General features: G+C 35.2%; 1 protein-coding gene across 1 annotated transcript in view; it reads right to left on the reverse strand.

The window, feature by feature from the left end:
- Nucleotides 1–1060: 1060 nt before the first annotated feature.
- Nucleotides 1061–12475, reverse strand: part of Pbp49 (proximal sequence element A Pbp49) — a 204723-nt gene continuing 193308 nt past the window's right edge. The window contains exons 8-9 of the mRNA XM_089094144.1: nucleotides 6686–6793; nucleotides 1061–1827 (exon numbers count right to left, since the gene is read on the reverse strand). Of these exons, the coding sequence (XP_088950270.1) occupies nucleotides 1629–1827; nucleotides 6686–6793 (307 nt within the window). The 3' untranslated portion in view covers nucleotides 1061–1628. The remainder of the gene's footprint in view (nucleotides 1828–6685; nucleotides 6794–12475) is intronic.

Below are 12475 nucleotides of genomic sequence, written 5' to 3' on the forward strand. Positions count from 1 at the left end.
TTAACATGCCAGTACAATAAAAAATCGATTAAAAAAACAAGAATACGGCATTGGACCTTACATTTTCTACCGGCGGTGTTGATTTCCGTTTCATGGTCTTTCAGTCAGGAAGTGCAATGGGCAGTTGGGGGCCAGCCACAGTGTGCTAACCTTCCCCGAATTTCTTTAGGTACCTATTTAGAGCTGGGTCGACTCTGGCTGCGCTTACAGAGTCACGCCATTGACCATCGTCCAAACCAAATAACCAGCAACACCAGTATTCAAACCCCTGTCTTCATGCAAAAAGGCTTTTAAATCTAGTGTGCTAATTTTGACGTGACTTTGGCAAAAATTAGGAGATAGCTAATTGGCTTGGTACTTCTGAAAAGTTTATATTGTCCTAGTTTTAGAGGTGAAATTACTACACGTGCCTCTAAACATTAAGTTACACAGTCTACACAAAATGGATGGGCGTTATCCACTATTGCATTATTGAACTTAAGCTTTAGAAAGGTGGAAAAGTCAGTGGATTTCCTTTCTTTGGGGAGAGGGGTTCTGCAAACTATCAAATTTGTAGTTTTTAGGATCCGTGAGCGGTTCATCCTATTGATATGGGGAGAGGATTTAACTTCTAGTATCTCTTCAGCTGGATGAATATATTTAAACTATGCATGTGATTAGGCTGTAAAATGGAATTTTACAAATAGCCATTTTTTATTCATTGGGGTTAGATTAATTCTGGAAGCATTTTAGTTTAAACACCATTTTGCCCATCATAGAGCCAGATATTTCAATCAAATCTAAAACAGATGTGAACCGAATATCGTCGGCATAAACTTTTTTTAACGCGCGATGTGAAAATTAGGTGACGAAGCAAAATTTGTTTCAAACGTCTTGACATGTCTCAAAACCTAGCTAAATACTGAACCAGCTTCAAAGTAAGCCACAAACACGTAATTCTCTTTTAACTCATTCTATCTAAAATTTTCTTTGTAGTCGGTTATCTCTAGCGTTTTCGCAGTAGCCCTTTTCTGGCAAAACGCTGAATCCCATCCTCTATCCTTCCTGGGTAATTCATTTGGAATTGCCAAACTCTGGAAGGTTTCTACTGAGACCGTTGGCTACGCCAGAGATATCTATCTCATAATATTTATTAATCAAACTTAGTTATTTTATTATTTCTTAATATAATTCAGAGACTATTTATTTCTTTACTTTAATATAGTTAGTTATTAGGTTAAAATTTTCGTCCAATTCTTCATCAATACATTTACAAGTATTTTCGAAATACTGTTAAACTCATAAAGGTTAAATACTATAATAATACAGTGACTTCTTTGCGTCGTCCCCCATCAATGAATCTGCGGGATTTAAAAGCAAAATACTTCTAAATTACTGCTAAATAACTATCCCTTTGGGACAAATTGTAGAATAATCTTTTCGTTCACCCTTCGACGGAATGTCAAAGTTTTATTTTTATTTTTCTTCTAGAAAACAAAATGTTAGTCCGACATTCTGCTGGTCAATCTTGGGCGTTAAATTCCAAATTGAAGACACATGCAGATTTATAGGACCACAAATCGGTTTGGGAATTTGTACTGAAAATAAAAAGAAGAGAAAAGTCATTAACACACAAGAGAATAAACCAGTCAATTGATAGTAATGTATGATTGACTCTTCTTTGGTGGTTGGACAGTAATCACCTGTCTAAACTCAGGGTCGAAGTCTAACGGCCAAAGCTTGAAATCGCAAACCTTCTCGCCATCTTTGTACAGAAAGCCCTGTAAGCAAATGACACATATATTTGCTCGAGGATAATCCATCTTGGGGCAGTCGGTGACCAGCCATCTAAAAAATAATAAATATGTTCTGAAACAGGAAAATTACAAATTCAAAGGCCAAATTATACATCAGCTAGTGAGCGTGAGGCCTGTTTTATTAAGAAACCATAATTCCAATTCATTCCTTATTATCAATGAAAAGAAGTTAACTACAGAGGAACTTGCTCCGGTAGCAAGTTCTGAGCATTCCAAATAGACATTGAATAGATTGGACAGGTGAGGAATTATTTGCTATTATTATTATTATAGGCGGACTCACAAGGCTCAGGCCAGAAACCCCTATTCCCCCCCCCTATGTAAACAAATAAATGGAAAAGCATATGGCAACTAGGCTACTGGTGCCTCCTAGTGGGTGTTATTTTGACACAAGGCTTACCTATCTTAATTTTTCCCCTTTGTATGGGGTATCTTAATTTTTATTATCTTAATTTTTCCCCTTTGCTTTGCATGGTAGTATCAAGCTATCTACCATTATTTTCCCCCATTCCGAGGATCCTGCCCTTCGGCTTCAAACTAACTTGTGCAGGTAACATTCGTCTCACAAAGGACAGGGGAGATCCCGCCAATCGTCAGCCAAAAGTGGCAAGTGGCACTTGATCCTCAGAACCGGTACTAGCAAGAGAAGTTCTTCCTTCCACCTCAGATTGCTCCTCAAGGGATTTTTTATTGTGGTAAGGTGGCTGCTTCATCTTTTCATGGGGGTCGAACCTCCCGGCCATAATTTTGGCAGTGACATCTGGCTTAAATCCATCCAATCTGGCAGCGTATTCCGCCATATACTTTGCCTCGTGTTAGGACACTGGGCAAGTCAGTGGCTAGAAGGTGACGGAAATCTGCAGTAATGGGCCTCTTTTTGGGCCTTCTTCCTCCTTCCTTTAAAGCAAAAATCTACCGTTTCCGTTCTTTTTTTTCAGTAGTTTAGGGATTTCAGAATCTACCGTTTCCCTGCTTCCCTCTTCCTGTAGGGCAAAAATTTATCGTTTCCCTTCTTCCTCTTTTTTCAGTAGTCTAGGGATTTCAAAATATACCGTTTCCCTTCTTCCTTTAGGGCAAAAATCTACCGTTTCCCTTCTTTCTCTTTTTTCAGTAGTTTAGGGATTTCAAAATCTACCGTTCCCCTTCTTCCTTCTTCCTTTAGGGCAAAAATCTACCGTTTCCCTTCTTCCTCTTTTTTCAGTAGTTTAGGGATTTCAAAATCTACCGTTTCCCTTCTTCCTTTAGAGCAAAAATCTACCGTTTCCTTTCTTCCTCTTTTTTTAGTAGTTTAGGGATTTCAAAATCTACCGTTTCCCTTCTTCCTTTAGGACAAAAATCTACCGTTTCCCTTCTTTCTCTTTTTTCAGTAGTTTAGGGATTTCAAAATCTACCGTTTCCCTTCTTCCTTTAGGACAAAAATCTACCGTTTCCCTTCTTCCTCTTTTTTCAGTAGTTTACGAGTTATTTTTCGTGAGTCCCATTTCTTACTTGCTCTAAACTAATAAATAAAATGGTAACAATATTTGGGGGGGGGAGAAGGAATTAAAATAGTTTCTGGGGGTAATAGTAATAACATTTAGTCATTAAAACAACTAGAAAAACAAACTAATTATATAACCAAGAAAATGAAAACTAAAAAATCTATTCATTTCAAGTTTCTTCCTAAAAATTATCAAAATATGGGCATGTTAAAATAAAAAGAGTGGATAGCGGACTTTCTTTTATAGTGAAATAGAAAGCGAGAAAGATTCCTTTAGTGGGTTATTAAGTTAATAGATCATTATTCCAGTAGACCATTCTCAAGTCGCCTTGACAGTAAAGAAGTTTTCATCGACCGTTTATCATATTTTTCTGAAATTGTGGCATTTTTACATCTACTGTGAACCCTAAGTCTACATTTTGAAACTCTAAACTTAATATGGAATTTCTATATTGACTCTTCCTATTACTTCAACACTTTAATTCAATAGCTAGCAAAAGAGCTTGTCACAGGACAGGCATAAACAAGAAAAAAATCTTATTATTTACTGTTTTGTGAAGACCGGAAAAAAATAGTTCGTTACCTTCCTCCGACATTCTTCCTAAAAAGTCCCCTCCCCCTCCTTAAAAAAAAAATCCAAAAAGTTTCGCCTCGATACTCGAGCCGTGAGACAAAACACCATAATATACTAACCAAACTGCGTCCCCTTGAACCCCAAAAATTAAACCCATTCACTGCATGTAATCTCTATAATGAGATACAGTTACATGCCTATAGGCAATAGAAAACGGAAAAACGAATACTCTCTTGGGAGCATCCAAAAACCTATGACTAGTCTGGTCTCTGCTTTCCAGTTATTATTTATAGCATCACCTTATACTTTTCAGATTAGCTATTGGCTGGCTGAATTTCACCGACGCGCAAATATATCTATTAGATAAGTTATACTCATCCTCTTCGTTTAACTTGTATCTAACAGGTTTTTTTTTATGATTTTAATGCCTCATTACATCTTTCAAGTTTAAGCCAGTCTCTAAATCAGTATCAAGCTAAAAACAGGTTTTTTCATATAAAAGTAAAGAGCGACATTAAAACTGAAGACGAACACGATCCTGTGAATTAATTCTAAACAATTTAGAAAGACGACGAAGGAACATAATTAAAATGTTAAACAACCCTACAGCCCCCCATACGACTAAATTACAGCCCTCCCATGCAATATTTCGTGGTAATCAAAACTGAATATGATACTTTCTTAGGCTGAATCTGCTCTTCAAACTTTGCAAATTTGCAGTCGAATTCAATGTAAAACATATTTATGAATCCGAAAATCTTCGCAATTTTTGTAATTTTTATTTTAGGCGGATCATTAAAGTTTTGCAATCTTTTACAAAATGCAGCAACTAGTTACTCCATGGAAGGCGAGCAAGCTACTGGAGATAGGGGAAACAGACCATGATTTTAACAACGGACAAAACCAGCGGGAGAGCCCCCCCAATCCTAAATTTACCCAAATTTTGTCACTTATTCAAATTATTAATAAAATTTGTATTCGAAATCCCCCAATCCCCACCCCGAAAAAATTTAATGTTTATTAGTATGATTGGGACCCGATTGTTTTCGCCCCCATTTTTATCTTAAGTGTGAATTAAATAAAAAAAACAATTCTTTCAACTGAAAGTAAGGAGCAACATCAAAACCTAAAACGAACAGAAATTATTACATTTAAGGTTCGAATTTTGTTCCAGTTCTTTAAGAACGATCCCTGAATCAAGAAGCCCGTTTAATTAGAATAAATATCTCTCTTGAAAATACTAAAATCAACTTGCGTAAAGAGCGAGTATTGACGAGGGGACGAACCCCCTCGTATGTGTAATAATTTCTGTTCGTTTTAAGTTTTAACGCTGGTCCTTACTTTCAGTTGAAAAAACTTGTTTTATTATTTAATTTCTGCCCAATTTTTTAATAATGCTGGGACATCCGGCACCCCCTTCATGGAAAATTCCCTTCCCCCATGAAAAATTCCTCCATGAAAAATCCTTCCACAAAACTCATCCCGCTCCACCCCCAAAAGCAGAAAAAATATCTCCTGAAAACGTCTGTATGCTTCCCAATAATCAATACTAGCGTATATGTAAACAATGGGCAAAGTTCATAACTTGCAGCCCTTCCCCCGGGGAGTGTAGGGGATTAAGTCATCCTCAAAGACACAGGTATTAGATTTTTCGACTACGCTGAACAAAACGGCTATCCCAAAATTTTGGTCGGGTGACTGGAAAAAAATTGAGCGTAGGAAGGGGCCTAGTTGTCCTCCAATGTTTTTGGTCACTTAAAAAGAACACTAGAACTTTTAATTTCCGTTCGAATCAGCCCTCTCTTAATTTTATAGGACCATTGGGTCAATACGATCACCCTAAGAAAAAAAAAATAAAATAAAACAAACACGCATCTTTCTTCTGGCAAAAAATACAAAATTCCACATTTTTGTAGATAGTAGCTTGAAACCTCTACAGCAGGGTTCTCTGATACGCTGAATTTGATGGTGTGATTGTCATTCAGATCCTATGAATTTTAGTGGGTGTTTCCCTTTTTATCGAAAACAAGGCAAATTTTCTCCGGCTCATAACTTTTGGTTGGTAAAACTAAACTTAATGAAACTTACACATTTGAAATCACTTACTATTGAGCCGGGACGCTCCTTACTTACAGTTTGTTACCACGAACTGTTTGACTAAATATTTATTTTTTCCATTTAAACTGGTAATAAATATATAATGTCAGATATTTCATTGGATATAAATTTGAGCATAAAAAGGTAAGAGAACAAAAGGAAATTGCCAAGAAAAGGCAAAGTGTTGCATGACAGATTACCTAGTGTTATTTGACTATATTGCATGTCAAACTGAATTTTTAGCTACACATCGTAATTTTTACATATTTCTCTGACGTAAAGGCTGGAACAAAACGGACCCTGAGAAAATCTTAAATAACTAATAAAATTAGTTATAACTAAAAAAAACTAATAAAACTTATCTTCCATTCGCTTTCATTTCACTATGGGCAAATTATAAGATGCAAAGCGTCAATCGCGAAAAAAAATAGCAAATTAAACTATCATAAACTTAAAATGAGGAAGCTAAAACAAAATACTAAACCTCCCCTAAAGGTTAAAACTCTAGGTATAGCAGTGCGATAATGCGAAGACCACTCTTCGGCTGCTATTTTCAAGTAATTTAAATGTAGGTGGCATTTATTTTTTTTTTTTTTTTAATGTTTAAATAGTTATTTAATTTCATCTATTGGTGCCATTGAGAGGAGGTGAGATTTTTTTTTTTTTTTTTTTTTAAAGGTTAAAAACCTAGAATACAGATGGGAGCAAAAATTACAAAAGATCTTTTTTTCAACAAACCTTGCTTCAGTTAAATCACATAGATAACAGCGTTCCTCGCTAGGTTTCATGCCCTTCAGTAATATTGGGTATGAATTCAGATCTTGTGGATCAGTCGGGTGCAAGAGCCTGGAATAGCAACAAAACTTTATTATGAATCTCAGCAAGAAAACAAATTATTATGTTGTTCAGGGTGATAAGGTCGCAACCCGACAGCGAAATTGTCCTAATGCTTAAGAATTCACTCCGAGAAAAACGCAAATAAAGATTTTCAGCGCTCTTCTTAAGAGCGCTGAAGCGCTTCTTTAATTTAATTTCTTAAGCTGTTAATTATAAGAATAAAAGGTATTATATAGGTATTCTTATAAGGGTATTATAAGAATTCCCCTTAAGAATAAAAATAAATAAGCAGGGTAGGCTAATGTTACTCACAGGACAAGTTACCTATCAGGGAAAGTGCTGAAGTGTCGACTTGGGATAAAACTGTATTTTCTGATGCTAAGAAACATATAGTTGTACAAGGGACTCATATGTTGCTAACCAACATATGATTCCCCAACTCCCCATATAGAGCATTCAAAGAGCGGGAAAAATTACGCTAATTGAAAAAAGATCTCCCGAATTTTAGTTTTTTTTTTTTTTTTTTTTTTTTTTTTTACAGAATAACTTCGCTATCAGGTCGCGAAATGAAACGCATACGTCAGCGTTATATGCGAGATGTAATACAACGTTATATTTTAGCTTATGGGTAAGCTTAACAGGGTGCATGATTTCACCCACAAATTACTAAATTTTATGCAATACATAATGACCATTCTGTAATTCAAATTACTATGAATACGTTTGTCCAGCGAGAAAATACTGATTCTCGTAGGTATGATTATGCTAAGGCTGATTATCAGTCAATGAGGGAATTCCTTGTGTCTTTGAATATCACGGATGAGCTACAGAAAGGAAAAGTGGCACCTGACGTTGCATTTGAATTTTTTAAACAGGCATTGATAGAATGTAGGGATAGATTTGTTCCTTTGATTAAAAAATATTCTGGCCAAAGGAAGAGACCAAAACTACCTAGACATATACTCAAGTCAATCCAGGAAAAAAAAATCATCTTTGGAGATCTTACACTAAACTAAAAATTGAACAAAAGATTTCGCAAAAACCAAGTTCTATGAATCAGGATGATGACACGTGGTCATTGTATAAACGTGCTAGGAACAGGGCCACAAAGTTGTTAAGAGCGAATAGGGAAGTAGTGGAATCACACATTATTCAATCGAGCAAAACTTGCCCAAAGCAGTTTTGGAAATATGTAAATAGAAACAATCCGAACTTTTCACCGAGTAACTGCAAATTCACGCATCCGGTTACACAACAAAAAATTGATGATGATTTTGATAAGGCATGCATATTTAATGAAACTTTTGCATCAGTTTTTGTTACACCTAACCAGACACATCATGACCAAGGTTTAGTTCAGGGAATACAAAGTGGGACTTTATCATGTAATGATATAGACTTTAGTGTTGCAGAGGTTCATCAAATACTTGAAAAGCTTGATACATCTAAGTCCCCAGATATAGATGGATTTCCTAACACTATGATAATACAGATTGCTGATGTAATTGCACAACCGCTTACGTTTCTGTACAATCAGTCCTTGGCGACAGGTTCCTGTCCCTCAGGTTGGAAGAAAGCAATGGTTAAACCCCTACACAAAGCCAGTCTCAAATCAGATTTAAAAAATTACCGTCCGATCTCCCTCACATCTATATTTTGCCGGGTTATGGAAAAGCTGATTGTTGCAAGAATCCAAACTTATTTTGATGAAAATAATCTTTGCAATCCTGCCCAGCATGGTTTTCGTAAGAGAAGGTCTTGCAACACTCAACTTCTGGAAGTTATTGTTGATTTTCAGCATTATGCTGATCTTGGTATACCGTTTGATTGCATTTACATAGACTTCGCCAAAGCTTTTGACAAAGTTTCAATGTCACAACTAGTTGAAAAATGTCGACTCTATAATATTGGTGTAAGAACTGTTGATTGGATGGCTGATTATTTGCGTGGTAGGTCTCAACAAGTAGTTGTCGGTGAAGCAGCATCTCAATCAATTGATGTCCTGAGTGGGGTACCCCAGGGTAGTTGCTTGGGCCCTATACTCTTCTGTATTTTCATCAATGATTTACCATCTTGTGTTCGTCATTCGTCAGTGAAGTTGTTTGCTGATGATGCTAAAATTTACCGACCAATACTAACTACCGATGATGAGCCTATGATTCAAGAAGATCTTGATTCAATAACACGATGGTGCAAATCTAACTCATTATTTGTTAATGAATCAACATGGACAGTGCTTCATTACCGGAATAAAAATCAGCCCAGCCGTTCATACTCCCTATCTAGCTCACATATACGATCAGAATAACTTGTAAACGACCTCGGTGTTCACTTTGATACGCATTTAAAATTTGATAGAAATGATTTGACTGTAGTAAGAAATGCAAGTTACCAACTCATCACTTTAAAACGGAATTTCAGGAAGTTTAATCTTAAGAATTTTATGTTACTTTATAAATCATTTGTTCGGCCAGTTGTTGAATATAATACTTCTGCTTGGTTTCCTCTGAATGTAACAGACAAGCACCGAGTTGAAAAGATTCAGAGGCGGGCGACAAAAATGATCCCTTATTTGAAACACCTTCCTTACGCACAAAGACTAACTAGGCTCCAACTTCCTTCACTGCATTTCCGACGTCGCCGTACCGACCTCATAAACACATTCAAAATAATCAAAGGCGTGGACGATATTGAGGTAGGAAAATTTTTCGAATTCAGCCACTACAACTTCACACGACAGCATCCTTATAAAATGTACCCACCAAGAACCCACAGGAAAATCGGACACAATTCATTTGTTAAAAGGGTCAGAGACTCTTGGAATAATTTACCACCAGAAGTTGCTGAAGCCGGATCAGTTGAATCGTTTAAGAATATGTTTGTCGGTATCCAGTTTTACACAAGTGCCTTTTCAGTTTAGACGGTTGTGTTGCCTTTCATTTTATTATATATTGTATTAGTACGACAAGCTTTTTAGCTTACCGTTATGTGGATTAATAAATAAATAAATAAATAATTTTGATTTGTTACCAAATTTATGACTATTAGTTTTTTGTGGTCTTAATTTAGTAATTAGCACTTGCAAGATTAGTTTTTAGAGTGGTACTAATTGGTTTTTGTGTTGGATTTGTCATTAATTACTGTAGTGCCGCAACTATTGGTGAAAATGAACATGTAATCTTAATTATTAACCCTATCAAGAATAAATGCCAGATCGCCCTCAAGTACCACATAAAACAGATAACAAAAAAAAGGTTATTTCTCTCAAAGGAGGAAATACGCTTAAAATAATACAAGTAAATAACAAAATTAAATAATAAATGATAATACAATGATTGTATAATAATATAACTATTATTTTACTATTTTTTATTGACTCCTATAAATTTATTATATATCTATAAATAAATATAACAATTTCTTTATATAAAAACAGATTCATACAGTAATTATTAATATAAATTTTATATGATTATATTTTTCAATTTCATTATAATATAATAACCAAATAATCATATAAAAACATAATGACAACATGATAATACAATTAATACAAATAAATTAAGTACATTAAATAAAAAAAAAATCAAAATTAACAACAAATACAATAATAAAGTAATATAAGTAAAATAATTAAAATCAATAACGAGCAAATTCGGTTTTAAAGGAGGAAACTTATCCTTTCCTCATTATTTATTTTATTTCATTATTTTTTTAATAACAATGAAAACGGTTACTACGGGAGTGCAAAAAGGTACGACGCGATCTTCACACATGACAGCGACCTTGTCTTCAAATTCTTGTTTCATCGCTGAGAATGGATTTCCCCGATAACACAGATATTAGGCCTGTTTTTTCACTCATCAATGTGCTAAGATCTTACATCTTTTGTCAGAAAACGCTTAAAAGTGAAATCTTTGAACAAAGATCTTACATCTTTGGTCATTTTTGTGCAAACGTCTTTCATCATTCTGCTCTGATCAGCGGTCGGAGAACACTGACGAGTAGATCATCAAAGTTCTCTCATCATTGTTCTATAGGGCAAAACAGTGGCGGTCTTCACACTTTTTGCTAACATCAGTGAGTTGTAAGATCTTAGAACAAAGATGAGTTAAAAAAGATAATCTTTGCAGAAAGATGTAAGATCTTAGATGTAAGATCTTAGTGCTAAAAAACGGGCCTATTACTGCATGACCGTTTGAATAACAACTAAAACGCAGAGTAATAATAGGCTGAAAATGCCTCTGATGAGCCGTTAAGCAGAAAAATAGGCAAAAACTCGTTGATGGGGAGGGGTTAATCTTTCCTCTCATCTGACCAACTTTACTTACCAATTTTTAATCCAAGTTACAAGTATATTATATATGGCCGTATTATCTCCAAAGACATAGTTATTCAGCCTTTCAACTATGTTGAACAAAGTGGCTATTTCAAAATTTTGATCTGACGATTTTAAGAGAAAAAGGGCGTGGGTCGGAGCCTTTTTGTCCTCCAATCTTTTTGGTCACTTAAAAAGGGCACTAGAATATATATAGAGTTTATAGAGTATAAGTATATGTACTAGTCAGATATACGTTTAAAGCTAGTTAAATCTATTTAACACATGGTTTGAAACTATTTAAAACTATAATTAGAGCTTTCAATAGCCGCAATGAAGTTTTAATAATGCGTTGAAAAAGTAATAAAGCGTTTTATTTTAGCTTATAGGTAAGCTTAACAGGGTGCATGATTTCACCCACAAATTACTAGATTTTACGTAATACATAATTTTGATTTATTATCATATTTATAACTATTAGATTTTTTTTGTGGTCTTAGTTTAGTAATTAGCACTTGCAAGATTAGTTTTCAGAGTGGTACTAATTAGTTTTTGTGTTGGATTTGTCATTAATTACTGTAGTGCCGCAATTATCGGTAAAAAGGAACATGTAATCTTAATTATTAACCCTATCAAGAATAAATGCCAGATCGCCCTCAAGTACCACATAAAACAGAAAAAAAAAGTTGTTTCTCTCAAAGGAGGAAATACTACTACTACTACTACTACTACTACTACTAATACTACTAACAACTCACCGCAGCACTAAGCCGCCTGAGGCCAACACAACTACGCACGCTCCTCCTCCATCCCAATCTTTTCAAAGCCTCCCTTTTTACACCCTCCCACGAAGTTCCCATTTCCTTTAAATATTTCTTTATGACGTCCGCCCACCCTAGACAAGAACGACCTGCTTTCCGTTTAGCCCTAAACGGTTGGCCGAGAAGAACAATCTTCGGCAATCTGTCATCCTTCATCCGCACAACGTGCCCTAGCCACCTCAACCTTTCTTTCATTAAATAAAAAAAACAAGTTTTTTTAACTGAAAGTAAGGAACGACGTTAAAACTTAAAACGAACAGAAATTATTCCGTATATGAAAGGGACTGTCCCCTCCTCAACGCCTCGCTCTTTACGCTAAAGTTTTTTATTGTTTAAAAAAAATAGAGTTATGAGAAAGTCAAACTATAGCGTAAAGAGCAAGGCGTTGAAGAGGGGACAGCCCCTTTCTTATATGGAATAATTTCTGTTCGTTTTAAGTTTTAACGTCGTTCCTTACTTTCAGTTAAAAAAACTTGTTTTTTTTTATTTAATTTTTTAAACGTTTTTGAATTAATGCAGGTTTTGATTTTGGCTCAACGTACATGAGTAATT

The sequence above is a fragment of the Artemia sp. Qi Xiang Cuo genome, chromosome 9, assembly GCF_049724085.1.
Source record: "Artemia sp. Qi Xiang Cuo chromosome 9, ASM4972408v1, whole genome shotgun sequence".
Classification (NCBI taxonomy): domain Eukaryota; kingdom Metazoa; phylum Arthropoda; class Branchiopoda; order Anostraca; family Artemiidae; genus Artemia; species Artemia sp. Qi Xiang Cuo.